This window comes from Bos indicus, chromosome 21 (genome assembly GCF_029378745.1).
Source record: "Bos indicus isolate NIAB-ARS_2022 breed Sahiwal x Tharparkar chromosome 21, NIAB-ARS_B.indTharparkar_mat_pri_1.0, whole genome shotgun sequence".
Classification (NCBI taxonomy): domain Eukaryota; kingdom Metazoa; phylum Chordata; class Mammalia; order Artiodactyla; family Bovidae; genus Bos; species Bos indicus.
The window spans coordinates 24256254-24278164 of NC_091780.1; the positions used below are offsets into that span (position 1 = coordinate 24256254).

Sequence of the window (21911 nt, forward strand, 5' to 3'; positions counted from 1 at the left end):
GTGGGTGCCATTTCCTTCTCCAGGATCTTCCCAATCCAGGGATCGAACCCGTGTCTCTTACGTCTCCTGCTTTGGCAGGCAGATTCTTTACCACTGAGCCACCTGGGAAGCCCAAGCACATCCTACAGTACTACACAACCCGCGTCTGAATCCACACATAGGGAAGGCCAACTCTAAAGTAACATACGGATGTTCCGCTGCATGGTCAGTCAGTGCCCATAACCCCCGTGCTGTTCAAGGGTCAACTGTACTAACCCTTCTCCATGTTGACAGTTGAGATTTTTACCTGGATAAGGCAAGGCAAAGACATGTTCTGCTTTTAAGGGAGAAGATGGCAAAAAACCCTGAGGGCTAAGATAAGCATCTCTTCCTAGAAAATGTCAGAACTGACTCTGCTGGCCAAGTGGAAAGTGCCAGGTGAAGATCAAAGAGCAGGATGACAAGAGATGCTCCAAGGACTGTGGGGCACGTGCAAGGGCCTGGTGGTGATCTCCTAACACAAACGAACACATGGGCACAGAGCACCAACTCCACAAAGGGACTCAACAGTCTGCCGGGGACTTCTGGTAAATGCCAACAGCTGAGCCTGGCTTCATTTGCTGTGCTGAAAAAGCTGTCTTCTCAGAAAGGTCAAATGCTGCTCCGAATGGATAATGCAAGGAGAGATGGCAATCTGGGGAAGAGACATGTTTTCCCGTTACCCTGGAAGTGCAGTGGAGAGACAGGCAGGCACAGACCTACGTGGACCCTGGACTTCAGGAAAGATCATTTCAAACACACAAAGGAAAAGAAAAAAAACGACAACAGTTTTCAGGATAACAAACCCTAAGATGAAACTCCTTTTTGGGAGGAATGGGAGTCTGAAAATATCAATTATGAATGATCCCAATGAGAAAAAAAGGAGGAAAAATCCTCCCCATCCAAAATAAAGCTGTCAGGTCACAGGAGGTACCTGCTGTGCCTCTGACTCCTGTTTTAAGAGGACACACACAGGAGATGGGAGAAGAAGAGGAAGACAGCAACTAAGACTTGGGGAGAGGGACACAGTATGTCCCAGATGGTGAAAACTAGAATAAGGCGAGCTGACCAAAATTACAGTTATAAGCAACAAAAGGGTCTTTTCCATGACTTTCAAAACAAGGCCGAGACACACTGACAACATGGAGAGGCTAGTGTAATGTTAACAGAGGACAGTGGGGTAGCAGAGGCTGGTTCTCCGTACCTACGTTAACTCCATTTTCCCCAACAAGGAGACTGGAGAAGAAACCAGAACAAGTAGAACAAACCTCATAGAGGAAATGCTGAAGTTCAAGACAGCTGAGAAGTTGACAAGCAACTTCTTAAACCTTCTTGAACCTTCTCAAACAAGTTCAAGTCTCCAAGACCAGAAATGTATCCTGTGGTCTTCAAGAAATCTGTCCTTTTCAGAACTTATGCATAGCAGGGTAGCTGCCAAACTACACACTAAGTAACAAGTTTTTAAGGATAAAGGCACTGGATTCCATCAACTACAGACTAGAAAATCATATGCTAATTTCTTACAAAATTTTAAGAGAACATTATAAAGATTTGTATATATTTATACAAGCATGAGTTAAATGAAGACATGGACTTTCTAACACAAAGTTGTTATCAATCTAAGCTTATTTCTTCTTCTAACATGGCTAGTAAGTCGGTAATGAGGGGAATACTATATACAGAAAGGACCTCACTTCATCAAAACATCTGATTGACCACTTCTCTTGTTTTGCATCATGGGGCATGCAGGATCTTAGATGCCTGACCAGGGATTGAACCTGCGCCCCCCTGCAGTGCAAGCGTGGAGTCCTAATCCCTGGAGTGCCAGGGAAGTCCCTGATTCAATGCCTAGTGACCGTCCTTTCTCACCAGGACGCTTAAAAAAAAAAAAAATTGAAAAACGAATCAATGTGTTAAGATTATGGTTAAGAAATTGAGAATTTTCTTGGCCTTAAAAACTGCCAAGCTTCCTTCATTATTGTTGTAATGTTTGTTACTATTTTACACACACACACACAAAATCTAAGAAAAAAACATTACATAGACCCAGTTTCAGATCAGATCAGATCAGTTGTTCAGTCGTGTCCAACTCTTTGCGACCCCATGAATTGCAGCACGCACGCCAGGCCTCCCTGTCCATCACCAACTCCCGGAGTTCACTCAGACTCACGTCCATGAGTCAGTGATGCCATCCAGCCATCTCATCCTCTGTCATCCCCTTCTCCTCCTGCCCCCAATCCCTCCCAGCATCAGAGTCTTTTCCAATGAGTCAACTCTTCACATGAGGTGGCCAAAATACTGGAGTTGCAGCTTTAGCATCATTCCTTCCAAGAAATCCCAGGGCTGATCTCCTTCAGAATGGACTGGTTGGATCTCCTTGCAGTCCAAGGGACTCTCAAGAGTCTTCTCCAACACCACAGTTCAAAAGCATCAATTCTTCGGCGCTCAGCCTTCTTCACAGTTTACTCATATGTAAATACAAGGGTTCTAGTGGGACTACCGAAAAGAGCAATGGCACCCCACTCCAGTACTATTGCCTGGAAAATCCCATGGGCGGCGGAGCCTGGTAGGCTGTAGTCCATGGGGTCGCTAAGAGTCGGACACGACTGAGCAACTTCCCTTTCACTTTTCACTTTCATGCATTGGAGAAGGAAATGGAAACCCACTCCAGCGTTCTTGCCTGGAGAATCCCAGGGACGGGGGAGCCTGGTTTGCGTCCATCTATGGGATTGCACAGAGTTGGACACGACTGAAGCAACTTTGCAGCAGCAGCAGCAGCAGCAGCAGCAGAAGCAGCAGGACTACATCACTTCAGTTACTGAAATTTAAATGAAGTTTTTTGGGAAACAAAATAGGAAGAACAACAACAACAAAAAATTAAAAAAAGAAATGAAGTTGATCCTAACTCCTCACAAGTTAATGACAAGATGCAACTGCTGAGACTGCATTAAAAGAACGCTGTGCCACCTGTGGGAGGTAACAGCATGTCTGTGTTTGGTCCCGGTCAGATAGTATCTTAGGTTGCTTAATTTAAGAGGGAGGCTGACCAAATAAAGTATGTCTAAAGGACAGCAACTGGATTGATGAAAGGATTAAAAAAAAAAAAAATCATATCCTGAAAACCAGCTGAAGGATAGGGAGAGTTTTCCCCTGGATGTAAAACTAGAAAATAAATGCTCCCCTCAAACATATGAAGTGCTATGCATGTGAGAGGGACCAATGGTGGGATGAAAGGCGAGACGCTGGCAGGAAACAAGACTTTTTGCTCAAAATGAGAAAGAAACTGTTTAATCTCAGAACTGGCTGTGAGCTACTCATCCACAGAAGTATTCAGAGTACCTGTCAGGGTAGGAGAGAGAGGAGGAGGCCTCTGAAGTCTTCTTCAAGGATCTGAAGGAATCAAGACCATCTGGTTCTAATTCTACCTTTACCTTTTAAATTAAGACGATTAAGCTGGCTTAAAACTCAACATTAAAAAAAAAACAAAATAAGATCATGGCATCTGGCCCCATCATTTCATGGCAAATAGAAGGAGAGAAAGTGGAAATAGTGACAGATTTTCTTTTCTTGGGTTCCAAAACCACTGCAGACAAGGACTGCAGCCATGAAATTAAAAGACACTTGCTCCTTGGAAGAAAAGCAATGACAAACCTAGAAAGCATATTAAAAAGCAGAGATATCACTTTGCCAATCAAAGTCCATATAGTCAAAGCTATGGTTTTTCCAGCAGTCATGTATGGATGCGAGAGTTGGATCTGAAAGAAGGCTGAGTGCGAAAGAATTGATGCTTCTGAACTGTGGTGCTGGAGAAGACTCTTGAGAGTCCCTTGGACAGAAAGGAGATCAAACCAGTCAATCCCAAAGGAAATTAACCCTGAACATTCACTGGAAGGACAGATGTTGAAGCTCCAAAACTGCGGCCACCTGATGTCAAGAGTCAGCTCCTTGCAAAAGATCCTGATGCTGGTAAAGACTGAAGGCGAAAGAAGAGGGCAGCAGAAGATGAGATGGTTAAACAGCATCACCGACTCAATGGACATGCTGCTTCTGCTGCTGCTAAGTCGCTTCAGTTGTGGCTGACTCTGTTCCCCACAGACGGCAGCCCACCAGGCTCCCTGTCCCTGGGATTCTCAGGAGTTTAAGCAAACTCCAGGAGACAGCGAAGGACAGAGGAGCCTGGTGTGCTGCAGTCCATGGGGACGCAAAGAGCTGGACATGACTTATCGACTGAACAACAATAACAACAATGGAAATGTGAAGAAAATCTGGGAATGGTCTAGACCAGTGTTCGCTGAACTCAACGATGGGTACCGTGAGATATTAACAGGATGCCATACTCAAGGTAGGCTGAGAAACACTGCATGTTCCAGGCCATATTGAGATCTGACACCTGGCACGTACCGACTTTAAGCCATCCAAGGGTAACCAAATCTCTGTGCCTTTGTTTAGCTCAACCGTTTTTGAAATGCTGCTATGGGTGCTCAATTCCTTTCACAGGAACTTTACTGTGATCCAAGTCTAAATTTCTTTTGGGGGAGGAGAAAAACCGCAACAACTTAGATTTATGCTTTTAGCAATTAATTAGCAAAAGAATCAAACTAAAAGGAATGCAGAGTAGGCACATACTGACTCAAAGGACCTCAAAGCTAGAGAAAATCCAGCAGTTTGGTCCACTCGCTCAACCAGTGCAGGATCCTCCATCTGCCCTCCTCACTGCAAAGCAGCTCCATGATCTCAGGGGGTAAGAGAATTACTGGGTGCCAGGCCTGGTTCTGGGGCCCGTATCTGTGTTCTCATGTTACTCTCCACAACTTCCAATGAGTTATATTACCTTCCTTTTTCAGAGGTGAAAAAAATATGTCTCAGTGAAGTCAAATCTTTCAAAAGTCAAAATAGATACTGAGTCCTAGGCTCAACATCTCCTGAAGAGATCTTAAACATTCTTCTCCCAAAGAGAAAAATCAGGAGCAGCATTTGGTATAATGTTAGTAGTGGATAAAGTCCTCAAGTCTCCTCAGGAGAGACCCAGAATTCACAGAGGCCCTTTGTGTTAGGGGCACAAGAGTGTTGTCTGACTCTTTGATAGCTGTCACAACTTCGCTTACCCAGACTGATATGGCGATTCCCTTGTGCAAAACTACTGCACAGGTTTGAATGGTAATGGTATATGAGCAGTTTAAACCTCATTTACCAGATCTTTCATTACAGAAATGAGTCTTTCTACTTTTGCAGAATAAAATATCCTTAGTTGTTCAACTTCCACTTCCTTGCCCCCAAGATTTTTATTTTACATTTAAGGCCTCTGGCTTTCCAAGATCTTGCTGTTGTCTAGTCGCTTGGGCACGTCTGTATCTTTGTGAATCCATGGACTGTAGCCTGCTAGGCTCCTTTGTCCCTGGGATTCTCCAGGTTAAGAATACTGGAGTAGGATGCTGTTTCCTTCTCTAGAGCATCTTCCCAAGCCAGGGATCAAACCTGCATCTCCTGCATTGACAAGAGGATTCTTTATCACTGAGCCACCTGGGAAATCCTATTCTAAGATCTTGTGCCATGTGCTCAGTCACTCAGTTATGTCTGACTTTTTGTGACCCCAGGGACTATAGCCCACCAGGCTCCTCTGTACATAGAATTTTCCAGGCAAGAATGCTGGAGTGGGTTGCCATTTCCTAGTCCAATTGGCTTTCCTGTTGGTAAAAGATGCAGGAATCCTACGTGGCTGGAGCCCCACACCTTGATGAAACTGAGAACGCAGTAGCTGTGACAAGGATGGTATTGGCTCCTCTTGGGCCCCTCAATTGCGAGCTACCCTTTCCTTTGGCTCGCAGAGTCTCCAATATTCTCTCCAGGGTCCTTCTTGCCTCACCCCATCGTGGCCTACCTCGAGGGACTAAGAGCCTGAGTTTGGGGCTGTGTGCTAATGCATGCAGGATGGCCCACAGGAGGTGGCTAAGATCTTAGTTCCTTGATAAATCAGATAACAATGTAGCTTCTGTGAAAACATATTAAATGCGTTTGGTTTTCTAATCTACAAGAGGTCACTACTACTCAGGGCATCTGTCTTTCCCTCTCCCGCCTTACCGAGAACATCGCTGGTGGCCATGATATCGCATGTGTACATCGCTGCCATCAGTCGCTGTGGCTTCACTTGCAGTGCGTAGCGACAGGCTTCCTTCATGGTGGCTATGAGCTGTCCTGAAAAGGGCCCGTAGCAGTCAGTGAGTGGAGACTCTCCTCTCTGGGAAGCCCTCTTCTCAAAGGGCTCAGAGCCATAGTCTTGCAGCTCCTGCTGTTCATCTCCACCTGAGCGGGTGTCACCTTCCCCCTGTCTCTCCTTCGCCAGATCACCCGGTTCTTGATTCTGTTTATTACTTGCTGTCTGTTCTTCAAACTTGCTCAGGTCCCATTTTTCCAGGACAAAACACACACCCATGAGTGGCTCCTCGCACATGGGGCCAGAGAGGGTGGCTAGCTGGAAGCCGCTCACAATGCTGTTGCCCAGGTCTCGGTACCGACTGGCTTCTTTTGAAGCTTTGCCATCGAGGCCTGTCCACACTGAATTCTGAAAATCCTCACTTTTATTTACTAGTATGTTGGGCCCACATTTTCTTGGGCCAAATGACCAGATTTGGTCCACCGTGTTCCTCCACTTCCTCCCGGTGAGGTGGTGCTCGAGCTTTCCTTTGAATTCCCAGATTTTCTCTTGGGTCTTCTGATGGATCATCTGAGGATTATTTTTGCCCTCGTTTAGAGAGGACGTTAACTGCTCCATAGAACGAATCAGGTCACTGCTTTCTTCTAGAATCTGAGTCACCTCCTCTGGGAGCGGCAGGGCTCGGACGCTGAGTGTGGCAAGTTTGTTGGGAGTCGTCATGGTGATGAGCCCATCGGAGTCAACCTGGATTCCTTCAGGGATTTTGCTCTGATCCTCCTTTGTTTGGTGGATGACCGCAACTTTCTGTTGTTTGCCAATTTCTTCATTGACCATGTCAACTTTCGGGGGTTTTGTGATTGTTTCTCTGAATGGAATGATGGGTTCAGATACACTGATTTCAATCTTTGCAAACCTACAAAGTTGAGAGGAATAACACAAGGTTATCATCAAAATGGCATCAGAACTCCCATGGAGCAACATTACATAATGAATATTCTGCAAAAATGCAGATATATAAAAATTATTTCACTAGGAAATATTGGTGATTTACAATCTATCAGAATTCAAAAACCGCTTTCATTTCAGATTGAAAAGACTACCTGTAGTGGGAAGAAATCTTCAGGGAGTTCCTTGCATATACCAGAATCTCACTGCTTTGTTCACTCATTCTCAAAACAAATAAATCATGTATTTAGATAAAACTGTTTTGAGTGGAGAATAAATGTTTTAATAAGATTGACATATTAATTCTTTAAAATAATATTTGCCAGTTGAAGAATCTGGATAAGGAAAGCTCAATGATGAAAACTTAATAATAGAGAGGAAAAAAAAAATTCACAGAACATCAGGATATCCTCTCCAATCCTGACAGTGTACTTGGCTTTGATGAGGCTCATGGTGAGGCCAAAAAGGTCAAGGAGCTTGTTTAGAGCGGCTCTCTCCTAAAGAGCTTCTGCAATGATGCGAATGTTCCATACCTGTACTGTGATTACCGAGCCCTTGAAATGCAGCTAGTATAACTAGGGAAATCAAGTTTTATTTTTATTTCATTTTAATTACATTTAAATAGCCACACATGGCTGCTGAACATCTGAAATGTGGCTAGTGTGACGGAGGGACTGAATTTTCAATCTTATCCAACTTTAATATCTGGCCACTGTATTGGACCATAGGAGTCTTGACCCTCAGTGTGGCATCAGGTTCGGAAAGCCGCTTTTCTCACATGCCATCAAGTTTAGTTTCACACTGCACTTTCTTTCAGATGAGCTGTAAGTTCACCAAGGGCAGATTCTGGAAACTGGCACGGTTTGAGTGATGACGATAAAACCAGGCAACCTTTCTTTTTCTCTTATTTTCTGTCTACCTCATTCCCAGGTAATACTAAGGCTTTGGTCTGGTCTACCATTGGCAATGTGGATGGATATATGTATAAATGTACATATATATGTACATGCATAAGCGCATATGTATGTACACATATATACTATAAGATACCTCTGGATTCTGGAATAACGCTTTTTCCCTGGGAACTGTGATTCAATAAGGAAATTAAACACTGAAAGTAAAACGTTTTAAAATGTTTACTTTTGATTCTAGGTTTGTTTTTGCTTTCTACATTTTGTGGGTATAGGACAGGTATTTGGTTTATCTGATTTTATACTTTTTGATAAATTTGAAAATTCAATAAATGGTTTTCTAAAAATCATGTTACCACAAGTGGTTTTAGAATACAGAACCCAAAGAGATCATAAAATGTGGAAGAAAATTAAAATGTTCTGAAAAAATATTCCCTTCAAGGAAGATTTTGTTGCCAGTATGTTTACTTTCAAGGATTAGTTTATTCCAATGCTATATATATTGTTGCAAAATATACAACAAGATGGGTATCTACCTGACACTTTATTACTACTCTGACACTGGATGAAGGTGGCAGACACAATCTTACCTAAGAACCGGCACTTGTTTTGAAACATTCACAAGCTCTGCGCTGCCAGGGTTTAAAGAACCTGTAGCCTGAGATGTAAAATTTAAGATAAAATAACAATGAAAAAAGATGTGTATATATATGTGTGTGTGTGTGTGTTCTTCCCACTAATCACTTATTATGTACGAGGCGCTGTGGTACATGGTTTACATGTGTTACTTAGTAGGTGTATTACTATACTCATTTGGTAGAGGAGAAAACCAAGTAAGAAAGATCAAATAATTTCTCCAAAGTTAAGAACAAGTAAGCTGGGTTTCTAGTCTAGTTCTGACCTCAGAATCAATGTGTTTAGCCATTATGCTATCCCGAAAAATCCAATTAAACAGCATACTAAAGGAGTAATTCACTACAATACTAAGTAGTTTTTATTATAGGTTATACAAATTGATTTGTATTAGGACATCTGCAAAAATATCACATTAAAAGGATCTAATAATCTATTCAACCATCTTTACAAATGCTAAATGGCATTCAGTAAAATTTAATATCCATTCCTTGTTTTTCAAAAAGAAAAGCACTCAGAAATTTTAGAAATAGGAAAATGTTTTTAAAATTATCATTATTTAGAGAAAATAAGTTCATATACTGAGAACACTCAAGAAAACAGATTGCACAGCTACTGAAACTGTGAGTGAGTCCATCTATGACACAACCATTTCCCTTGTATTATACGGTCCAAAGGGCTGAAAGTCTCATTAGTCCTTCTAATTTCTAAGGTTTCCAAGAATTCTCCCACAGTCATCACTTGTAAGATTAATTAGAATCACTCCACATCATGGAAAGGTTGGTGTGTGTATGGTTGTCATACCTACAAAGTGTCTCAGAGCTAAAGGTTCTTTAAACCCTGGCAGTGCAGAGCATGTGAATGTTTCAAAACAAGTGCCAGAGGCTGAGACTACATTAGTAATCTTCCATGGCTTCCTGCCATATCTGAGCATTACTGCCTTGAGAGGTGGATGGCGAGAACTCTGACAGTTTTGCTGGCCAAAAGACCACAGGTAGCCCCCTTGTCTCCCACACCTGTACTAATGCATTCCTGAACATGTGTGTCAAAGTCAAAAGGGCTTATATATTAGAAGGCAGGTTCTGTCTTAAAAAAAACAACCTTTAGAATTTTCTATACGTTCTTATTCTAAGTATAACTGCAAACTTTAACAGTCATATCGAATAGTACACAGAGCAAAACTAACTCCACTGATCTATGACTTGTCACAATGTGAACACTCATGTAAACCACTACTCAAGTTAGAAACATTATTAACCCTCAGAAGGCCCCCTCATGTGTTCTCCCAACCCCACAAATGTGACCACTATCTTGATTTTCACTGTAATCCATTTAAATTATCTTTTATCACCTAAACATGTAACCCCTATACTACATACGTTCCGTTTGGCCTGCTTCTTGGACTTCATGTAAATAGAATCAAACTTATTTTTTTCAATTGTCTTCTGCTCAACATTATGCTATGAGATTCATCCATGTCTGCATAGTTAGCTTGAGATTATTATATAAAATTCCATAATTTTTTTTCCAAAAAAACTCCATTTCAAGTTTTTTTTCAGCTTTTGCCTATTAAAATTTTTATTGCTATGAATATTCTTTCAAAAATTTATTTATTTTTTAATTGAAGGATAATTGCTTTACAATATTGGTTTCATTTCTGCCATACATCAAGCTATGAATATTCTTGACACATCTGTCCACTGTGTGTTACATATAGATAGAATAGAAACGAGAGTGGATCTGCCAAGCTATGGGAAATAACTATCTTCTACCTCAGGAGATAACACCAAGTAATTGCTGACTTGAAGCAGAATTCTAATTACCAAAAAGTGTTATTTTTAAAGGCAAGTTAATGACCTGAGAAATGTAAGGTTACTTAACACTGGGTTTTAATTTGGTAGCAAAAAGAAAGAAAATAGTTCAAAAACTCCAAAAAATAACATTTTAATATTATTTAAAAAATAGAATAAAATAAACCCTCTGCAGGACTTTCCTGGTGGTTCAGTGGTTAAGAATCTACCTGCTAATGCAGGGGACACTGGTTTGATCCCTGGTTGGGGAACTAAACCCCTGCGGCAACTAAGCCTGTCCGCCACAACTACTGAGCCCAGGCAACCTACAGCCTGTGCTCTGCAACAAGAGAAGCTACGGCAATGAGAAACCCGAGCGCCGTAACTAGAGAGGAGCCCCTGATGCCACAACTAGAGAAAGCCCGAGCACAGCAAAGAAGACCCAGCACAGCCAAAACTAAGTATATAAATAAAATCACACACACACACATACAGAGAGAGAGAGAGAGAGAAAGAGAGAGAGATACAGAATATAAACCCCAAGTAGGTGGTGCTGCAGAAGCAGCTCCTCTTATTCTGCTGTATTATTAGTAGTAGTAAAGCAGAACTACAATAGTACCTACTACTACTACTACTAGTACCACCACCACCAATTTTACTAGGTTGCTTTAAGAATTAAATGAGACATGCAGACTTTAACAGTGACTGGTATGTAATATTTAGTAGGTAATTATGTTGATTACTTACAATTATTATTTAACTATAATGATTATGGTTATTAAAGTCCCAGAAAATTGAAAAACAAAAGGAAAGAAGGCCACTATAGGGCCATTCATCAAAGAAAAACAAATGATCAATAAATACATTAAAAAATGTTTCAGTATCATAACTAAGCACAGAAAGTGTATATTAACAATGAACAAACATTTGTCTTCCAGACTGATGAAAATATAAAAAATTATGATATACAGGGCTGCCAAAAGTTTGGGAAAAGGAACACTTCCAAGTACATTTTGCTAGTTACAGTGTAAATTGGTACAGACTTTAAGGATAATATGGATCATAAGCCTAAAAAATATGCCAGCAATATAATATGCTACCTTCTGAGTTAGCAGTTGTTAGCAGTTAGCAGTTGTTAGCAGTTAGCAGTTTATCTGAACCAAATAATCAGAGCTGTATATATAGATATCTGTAGATATTTGAGTATGCATAGAACAGACTAGGGATTTATCAACCCAAATGTAATGGTCATAATTATCTCTGCATGGTAACTGAATGATTCTTTCTATTCTTCTGTATTTTCCTAATTGCTGTAATAAACATATATTACCTTTGGAATCAAGAGGAAAAACACAACTCACAAAAAGTTATTTGGGAATAGTTATGCCTATTTTATGACACTTACATATCACTATGATAGAAAAATATGCAGATTTACTGAAGGTCTCTACTGCAGAGATGACATCAATAAGGAAGTCTATCTTAACTACAGTCTAAGTTCACAAAATATGATTTTGTTTTGTTGCCCTGACATGCTGTGTGTGTATATGCTTAAATACGTATTTATGAAAATATTTTATGACTTACACTAAAAATGCAAAATCATGCAAGCAGAGCAGTGAATACTATTAGTAAAAGTATATCTATGGTCCAATAACACAATAACAATTCATGTTTAAGTTGAGGGCACTCAATTTTTCTCCAACAGCAAACAACAGTATACGTTCAAGGGGCTTAGCAAACACTAAGACACCCCACCGATTGGGGCTCCATCTCGGTCACCACCTAACCTTTCTTTCAAGTCATCCAGGCAGCGCTGAAGGTGGACTTCCCCTGCTGTGACTAAAACGTGCTCTCCTGTTTCCTGAATGAAAACCTGGACACAAGGATCAGCTTGGTTTAACAGCTTCATTCCTTTGACGAGTTGAGGCATTTCACCTAGATTAACAAAATGAAATACTGATTAAATACAAGGTATGGACTGACATAATCTAAAGACAGCATCCATGGGAAAACTCATGACAAATTCTGAAGGGAAAAGCATAATGTGATGAACTTTTACAACAATGGTTTACTCTGTTTTTCCAAATAATACAGCAATGTGAAGAAAACTATCTTCTAATAATTTATTTGTACAGACAGCTAACATGAGACACATGTCACAAACTTATCATCAAGGCTCCCAAAGCTGATCCATACCACTTCTTCAAACTCTCAGCAGATATAAATTACCATTATTACTTGTAAATCACCAAAATATATTACAAATGTATATATACGTAGAAATGTAACAGAACTCTTTCCATATAGTACCTATAAAACTATAAAATCAGTATTCTAATTAGTATGAGAAAAACTGAAGTCAGAAAAAAAAATCACCACCTTCATTTCATCAAAATCTGTATAACTGGTAAGTGGCCCTGTAAAAACTGGTATCATGACTTAGTAAAGCCAATAACGCATGTCTTCCATTGGACTGTGTGTAACTTTGTGAGGTGCATTTTTCAGTAATAACAGTCACTAATATTAAGGGCTACAATAAATGGAGCCTAGAAACAGATCTGTGCAGCTATCTTACAAAGTGTTATGGTAAGGTTTTAAAAAATAATGAAGCCTCATTGTGGAAGGCAGACTCTAAGATGGCCCCAAGTCACCCTCGTCTTCTGCTAGTCACACCCAGCGCAGTCCTCTCCCACAGGGAACCGAGCTGGCCCGTCGGATCAATACAACACTGCAGTCTGGAATGTGACTCCTAAGGCAGATCACAGAAGGCTTCTGCTTTAGTGTCCTGGACTCCTGGTGAAAGCCAGTCACCACACTGCACTCCAGGATCACCAAGCAGCTGTGAGGAGAGGTCCCTGTGGAGGAACCCAGGTCCCCAGTGAGCACCGACTTGTGAGACCCTGTGAGTGAACCACCTTGCAAGTCCAGGTACACCTTCAGATGGCTGCGGCCTGTGGTTACACACAACTACAACTGCATAAGGCCCCCTAACTGAACCCTTCCAGAACTCTTGACCAGAAGAATCGCCAAGAATAATAGGAGTAGTTACTGTTCTCTCAAGTCACCAAATTTTGGAGTAACATGTTAGGCAGTCCTAGGTAACTAACAGAATTATAAACCACAATCACAAGTGATTGGGCTGGCCAAAAAGTTCATTTGGGTTTCCCTGTACCATCATACTTATCTGTTAAGGGTCTCTGGGATCCTCAGTAGCTAGGATATGTCTCAGAACCTGGGGCAGAGACAAGCTTTCTGAGGGCCCAGCTCTGAGGAGAGAGGGGATATACAGATACAGGGGCAGTGAGCTACTACACACGTCAACAGAAATCTGTGTTTGTGAGCAAATCACACGTTTGCTCTCTGGTTCCCCTAGAGCAGTCTGGAAGACACTTCACTGGCTACCCCTGAACGCTGGCAGCAGAGTCACGGGGAACAGGGGGTGAGTGACAGTCACAGGAAGTAAAGTACAAGAGTCAGTGAGGATTGGCCAGGCACATGGTAGGAACCGAAGACTAAGTATTAGTTATTAATCCTATAGGGCCTGGTGTGTGTGGCTATCACACAGCCAGACAGAAAGGGGCAGGGAGTGCTTTCCAAACACAAAGGGAATGCCAGATGATCTAGCACACCCACAGGGGAGCAGATGTGAATTCTCAATCAAGCAGTCTTGCATAAGATTCTAAAGAACCAGTCACATAAAACATGAGCTCTGCTGAGACATGACCCTGTGACAGGGTTCTGGGGGATGCAGAGATGACGCCGTTTCTGCCATAAAAAAGAAGATAAAGTCTCCCTGGATAGCAAAGGTGCCTAAAGATGCCAGATTCCTAAGAGAGAGGTTAGATTCCCCTGGAAATGGTGGTGGTCTATATGGTCTTATGGCTCTGTGAGTTATATACCCCTGTTATGTACCTCCAGGAAAACTGACAGTCTACTACTGAAAAAAACCAGGAGAAACCAAGCATTAAATGCATGTATTTAAAAAACGTAATGAACATCACATGCTTTTAAAAACGAGGCCATCTTACTTGGGTGTTTCGGTTCAATAGCAACCCTCACAATAGGGGTGGCTTCGAAGTTGAGAGGTATGAATGGCGGGCAGGATGGTGAGGTACACAGTGTGGCCGACTTCAGCACAAAGTCCTGAAGGCCTCCAATTCCTGCGGGGAGGAAAAGACCCATGGAGTCAACAAAAGAAGACAAATTCTGAATTTATGTTAGAAAAATAACGTCAACCCAGTATATATGTCACAGATAAAAAACACTTAAGAAATCAGGCTAAAACGTGACCACAGCAGTGATCCTGTCCAGATACGTATGTCTGAAGACATCAATTACTTTTTAAATTGGAACTCTAAAATTTTTAAATACATTAATTTGATGAAGATGAGTCTCTACTGAAATAATCTCTTTTGCCAAATTGACTTGCATGCGGGTAAACAGAATTTTAGAGACTTTCAGACCAGAGTATCAGCTACCCCACACCTCATCCCTCTCCTGCTCTGATCCACTTCAGGCTCCCAGCTGGGAGTTGCATAAGCTTCTAGAGAAGGGGTTTCCATGCTCTGGGCTGCATACTGGGATCTCCTATCAGATCGGCTGGTGGCAGCAGACTAGAAATAAAGTGCACAATAAATATAATGTACTTGAATCATCCTGAAATCATCCCCACACCCCAGTCTGTGAAAAAACTGTCTTCCATGACACTGGTCCCTGGTGCCAAAAAGGTTGGGGACCCCTGCTCTAAAGGATACATATTTGTCTTTGAACAGACAGGAACAGAGAGAATGCCTCCAAAAGTGAGATGAAGGGGTCATACTGAACCTCACATCCAGAGTAAGAGCAGACAACACTTTAGAACAAATTAAGAAACACATGGGCTGCCCTGATAGCTCAGCTGGTAGAGAATCCACCTGCAACGCGGAAGATCTGCTGGAGGAGGGATAGGCTACCCACTCCAGTATTCTTGGGCTTCCTTTGTTGGCTCAGCTGGTAAAGAATCCACCTGCAATGTGGGAGACCTGGGTTCGATCCCTGGGTTGGGACGATCCCCTGGAGAAAGGAAAGGCTACCCACTCCAGCATTCTTGCCTGTAGAATTCCACGGACTGTATAACCCATAGGGTAGCAAAGAGTCAGACACGACTGAACAAATTTCACTTTCACTTTAAGAAACACATAGAAGGGCCACTTTTATGCTTTTGGTTTCAGTTCAGTTCAGTTCAGTCGCTCAGTCGTGTCCGACTCTTTGTGACCCCATGAATCGCAGCACGCCAGGCCTCCCTGTCCATAAGGTAAACGTTAAAGAGGGCATGGAAGGAGAGGCCACCTGTTTTAGGAGAAAGTGACAGGTGAAAGGGGCAGGGATATTCAAGCAGCATTCTGCTTCTCCATCTCCAGCTTAGAGACAAGTATGGAAAGGAAACAACTCTGCTGCTGTCGGCTCACAAATGGATGTAAAGGTACAGGGTGCTGTGGTGCCGCACCATGGACCACCCATCCTGGAGGAGGGAACTGAAGCAGAGCTTTCTGACACACAAGCCCAGAAGGTGGCAGAGGTCTCTCTGAGTCTGATCACACCGGGTGAAAAGCCCCCTCCAGCTGCCCCTTCTGGAAGTCTCCAGGCATCACTCTCCCCACTACACTACAGGGTCACTCCAGCTATAGGAACACCTTCTTCACACTGGGCTGGAACATGTCTCCCCCATCTCTACACACTGTTCTGAGTTCCATTCCTCAAAGGTCCACAGAAAACATGCTTCTTCCACTTTTACCAACTACCCTTTGGGTTTCAGAGGCATCTATCTGTCAGGCCCTTTTAATCCCTTTCTGTCTCACACTAAACCTCATTAGGTCCTCTGACTTTAACTCATGACATGACTGCTAGAACTTTCCTGTGCAGGGGACCCTCTTCAGACTTCTGTCTCCAAGGTGCCGCCGGTTCATTTCCTTGGTCAAGGTCTACACTTCTTACTGCTGTGCGTCCTGGCCCAGCACACAGAGACATCTATGCCTGGCCATGGCTTACTGTTAATGTCTCTTACGTACCACGGCAGACCTGGGCCTGCCCAAGTTTCCATCAAGTCTACTAGAAATAACAACATCTGCCATGAATACAGGGGGTGAGGACAACCTTATAGTAAATACTCCCCCTCAAACCTCATCCATCCTGCTCTGACCTCTGGCGAGCAGGCACTTCCTTCCTGCTCAGATAGCACATGGTTTCAAGGAAAAGATAAATGCTGGTCTCTCCTCTGTGTCACCAGGGAAGCAGGCTGCAGATGGTCACTATATTCTGAACACTGTCTCTTTAAAACCTTCTGGTTTACATTTTTGCTGTTCTTGTTACTTAGATATGCCCAGATTTGTGAACATGATTGCAACTCCCCTAGAAACAGAAAAACAAAAAGTCAATATTCCTAGTCAAGATTAAGATTTTAAGGAAAAGATTATGCTCCAATGACAGTCATTGGAGTTATTTGGGTGAATCACAATAAAATGATTTAAAAATCACTTTGAGAATTTCTTGTTGCACTGTCAGATAATTATTAAGTATAGAACTTTATATTTATACAAAACACATTTTAAAACAAGCTTTCTGTTTTAAAAATGATGTCAGATCAGATCAGATCAGATCAGTCGCTCAGTCGTGTCCGACTCTTTGCGACCCCATGAATCGCAGCACGCCAGGCCTCCCTGTCCATCACCAACTCCCGGAGTTCACTCAGACTCACATCCATCGAGTCAGCGATGCCATCCAGCCATCTCATCCTCTGTTGTCCCCTTCTCCTCCTGCCCCCAACCCCTCCCAGCATCAGAGTCTTTTCCAATGAGTCAACTCTTCGCATGAGGTGGCCAAGGTACTGGAGTTTCAGCTTTAGCATCATTCCTTCCAAAGAAATCCCAGGGCTGATCTCCTTCAGAAAGGACTGGTTGGACCTCCTTGCAGTCCAAGGGACTCTCAAGAGTCTTCTCCAACACCACAGTTCAAAAGCATCAATTCTTCGGTGCTCAGCCTTCTTCACAGTCCAACTCTCACATCCATACATGACCACAGGAAAAACCATAGCCTTGACTAGACGAACCTTTGTTGGCAAAGTAATGTCTCTGCTTCTGAATATGCTATCTAGGTTGGTCATAACTTTCCTTCCAAGGAGTAAGCGTCTTTTAATTTCATGGCTGCAGTCACCATCTGCAGTGATTTTGGAGCCCAGAAAAATAAAGTCTGACACTGTTTCCACTGTTTCCCCATCTATTTCCCATGAAGTGGTGGAACTGGATGCCATGATCTTCGTTTTCTGAATGTTGAGCTTTAAGCCAACTTTTTCACTCTCCACTTTCACTTTTATCAAGAGGCTTTTTAGTTCCTCTTCACTTTCTGCCATAAGGGTGGTGTCATCTGCGTATCTGAGGTTATTGATATTTCTCCCGGCAATCTTGATTCCAGCTTGTGTTTCTTCCAGTCCAGCGTTTCTCATGATGTACTCTGCATATAAGTTAAATAAACAGGGTGACAATATACAGCCTTGACGAACTCCTTTTCCTATTTGGAACCAGTCTGTTGTTCCATGTCCAGTTCTAACTGTTGCTTCTTGACCTGCATACAAATTCAGATACAAAACAAAACAAAAAAAACACCGGAACTTCCCTGGTGGTCCAGTGCCTAATACTCTTTGCTCTCATTGCAGGGAGTCGGGGTTCGATCCCTGGTCAGGGAACTAGATCCCACAAGCTGCAACTAAGAATTTGCATGACAAAACTAAAGATCGCACATGCCACAACTAAGACCCAGTGCAGCCAAATAAATAAATAAACAAAAATTGAAAAAAATAAAACAAACCACCATATCCCCATGTAATACCTTTCTAATATTGTCACTATATTCATTTGATATATTTCCTTTTTAGTCCTTCCTCTATTGGCACACATAATTTACACTGTTATAATCTCCATATAGCATCACTGACTCAATGGACATGAATTTGAGCGAACTCTGGGATGCCTGACATGCTGTAGTTCATGGGGTCACAAAGAGTTGGACATGACTTAGTGACTGAACAACAACAACATTTCCATATAATTCTCTGCCTTTTTTTTTTCCCTATTTAAATCATGGAATTTTCACTTCACTTGTTTAAATCACAACTGAATCAGTTAAGGAGGAATGATCCCTTCACATACAGTACACCTGCTCAAGCATTTTTCAACTGAGATCAGGGCTGAAGGACATGTTCCCTTCAGGGAATTATTTTAGAATTTTTGAAACAGGAGAAGTGATAGGCCAGAAAAAAAATATGTAAAATTAGCACTGCATGAATTTGTTTCAAGGATTAAAGAGGATGCAAAGTTTTTCCCATGCATATTTCTAAAAAAGCGTATGATTTAAAGAAAAGAAAAAAAAAAAAAAAAACAGGCTGAGGAATACGGAGCAAACAGAATTTACTGAACAGCAAGAATTCTAGCTTGTTTTCATACAAACGCCAGTAACTTTTGTCTGACTGTAGATGAAGGATCCGAGTCCTTGCTGGTCCTAATTCTTCTCTAGATAACAAGGAATATTAGCTATTTTGGGAGAGTGAACTCTAGCTTGGGCCTTCCAGGTAGCTCAGTGGTAAACAATCTGCTTGCCAATGCAGGAGATGCAAGAGACACCAGTTCAATCCCTGGGTTGGGAAGATCCCCTGGATGAGGAAGTGGTAACCCAATCCAGTACTCTTGTCTGGGAAAGCCTATGGACAGAGGAGCCAATCGGGTTACAGTCCATGGGATCGTAAAGAATCAGACACGACTGAGCATGCACTCATAAACTCTAGCTCACAGACTGGGGTGACACCCGAGTCAACACCGAGTTCTCCCACTGGGCACACTGGCCCTTACAAGAGTGCATACCATACCCTTCAAATGCTTCTTAATAAAAAATCAGCATTTTTGCAAACACCGTCAGACCAAAATTTTTTTCCAGACTGTCTCTGTTTCCTGTTACAAATGATTCCATTTTTAGTTTTTGAGAAACTCCTACACTGCTGTCCAGTGGCTGTACCAATTCCCGTTCACACCAACAGTGTAGAAGGGTTCCCTTTTCTCCACATCCTCACCAACATTTGTTATCTGTGTTGTTTTTGATGATGGCCATTCTGACAGGTGTGAGCTGGTGTCTCATCATGCTTCTGATTTGCGCTTCTTTGATAATTAGCGATGCTGAGCATCTTTTCAAGGGTCTGTTGGCCATCTGTTTCCCCTTTGGAAAAATATCTATTTAATTCTCTGGCCCATGTTTTTAGTCACATTGATTTTTATGTTGAGTTATACTAGCTGTTTATATATGTTCGATATTAACCCCTTATTGGTCATATCATTCGCATATGATGATACGCAAAAAGATATTTCAAATAAAAAGTAAATATGTTATTTACAGTAGCCAAGATTTGGAAGCATATCTTGGCTATGAATGGATAAAGACTGTATGTATATAATGGAATACTACTAAGCCATAAAAAGAATGAAAATATTGCCATTTGCAGCAACAAGGAAGCACTCGGAGGGCATTATGCTAACTGAAATAAGTCAGAGAAAGACAAATACTGTATGATATCACTTATTCTTGGAATCTAAAAAGGACAACAAAGAAGCAGACTCCCAGATATGGAGAACAAACTAGTGGCTCCCAGTGGGGAGGGACGAGGGCAATGCAGAGGAGGGGGAGGACAGGCACAAAAGTACTGCGTGTACAATAGGCATAGGATGTATTATACCATACGGGGAGTAGCGTCAATACGTTGTAACAACTGTAAATGGAAAGTAACCTTTAATATCTGTATACAAATTGTTTAAAAAGTATTCCATAAACAAGCAACATAAAGGGGCACAGCTTTTATGATGTGAGACTGAAAATACTGTGTGGGGCTGGAGAGACCGGTGGGCCTTTTGTCGACAACTGTTTTCCTTTAACGACCCCCTGCTGCACAGGTTGAATCAGTCGAAAATGAGGTCACACTGGCAGCAGGAACATGGTGAAGTCACTACTGAGTTCTAACGCCGCTTCGTGGGGACGAGACTGTGAGCTGTCTGGACAGAGGACGGCATTACTATCTTTAGCAAAGTTTAGATGTGTAAAGTGCTCTTTCATTGCCGGTATAAAAATATTATTGGAATCGAAAAAAAAAAAAAAAACTTTGTGGTAAAACATGTTAGGGCTCTGGACAGAATATGGTCACCTAATCTCCAAAGTTTTATTTCAGGCCAACTTTAACATCACTTCACCCAGAACCACCAGCCTGTTTCTCTTAAATTGTTTAATAAGCCCAAGTTAATGGATTCCTTTAAATCTTCACAGTAAATCCAAGGTATGTACCGTGGACATCTATAGAGCCTCAGGCCTGTGACAGGAATAAACACTGCTTTAGAAGACACACGAGGGTTAGACAACTATCACACACAAAAAATGTCTTTTCTAAAGTACAGGTTCGCCGAGCAGTTGTTGAGAACCCAGAAAACCTTTGTTCTGGTCCTTCTGTCTTTGAACACCAAGGAAGCCCACATCCTCTGCCTCTCATTCGTGTCTTTATTCTGCACCTTTCCCATCAAACTCGGATTCTACTCTCTGAGAGTCAAAGGCTATCAGGCGGTCCATGCGCTTTATAACCCTTGTCATGGAGGCAGCAGGCAGGCAGCTATGATAGAATAAATAAGAAATGGGCCTTTTCCAAGCCTGCTTGCCTAGCATCTCCAGCACAGACCAGTATTGCTAACGTTTTCAGAGGATTATCAAGTCTGTCCATTATGCTAAACACGTTTCTTAAATCAACTGCCCTTTAGCTTCTTGGTGTTATAGGAGGCCCAAGGGAAAACTCTCGCAAAATGACATCACTGTGTCAGGATTTTTTTTTCTTCTCCTAGGGACAGATGGAGCTCATAACCAGCTAATAACAGTTTTTAAGAAAGTTTCATCAGAATCTGGGGCCTTTTTCTCAACATAGAGACTACAATAAATGGAAAATGTAACACCTTAAGAACCAAAACCTTTTTTTTGTTTTTATTTAAAGCACTGTGTAGGCTTGCTGTCTTTGTCTATACTTGAGAACAGGTGGAAACTTGGCGTCAGGGTCCTGAACCAGGTTAAGGGAGCTATAATTAGGGTTCACTGTGGAGCTTCAATTTGTGCATCAGGACCACTTTCATTTATGCCCCCAACCACCATTCCTGTGAAACAGTATCACTTGGTAGAGCTGGCCGTCACCAAGGGAATTAACATGGTTGGAAGGGTCTAGGATTCAACAGGGGAAGAAATTTCATCTTAGACCTGGAGGCAACACAGAGTACCTGAATGGTGCCGAATGGTCTATCTCAGGGTGAATGAAAGGGCAGCCAGTATAAAACAGTCTTCTGGTTGTCTCTTGGCATGTGATGTCATGATAAAGAATCTACTGATGCTAACCCGGGAGAAAGGATGATGCACATAATT

General features: G+C 42.0%; 1 protein-coding gene across 3 annotated transcripts in view; it reads right to left on the minus strand.

Moving 5' to 3' along the window:
- EFL1 (elongation factor like GTPase 1) overlaps nucleotides 1-21911 on the minus strand; it is a 113946-nt gene that overhangs the window by 13350 nt on the left and 78685 nt on the right. For all 3 annotated transcript variants that reach the window (XM_070775202.1, XM_070775204.1, XM_070775203.1), the window contains exons 16-18: nucleotides 14480-14611; nucleotides 12239-12386; nucleotides 6097-7082 (exon numbers count right to left, since the gene is read on the minus strand). In XM_070775202.1, coding sequence (XP_070631303.1) covers nucleotides 6097-7082; nucleotides 12239-12386; nucleotides 14480-14611 — 1266 coding nt within the window. The remainder of the gene's footprint in view (nucleotides 1-6096; nucleotides 7083-12238; nucleotides 12387-14479; nucleotides 14612-21911) is intronic.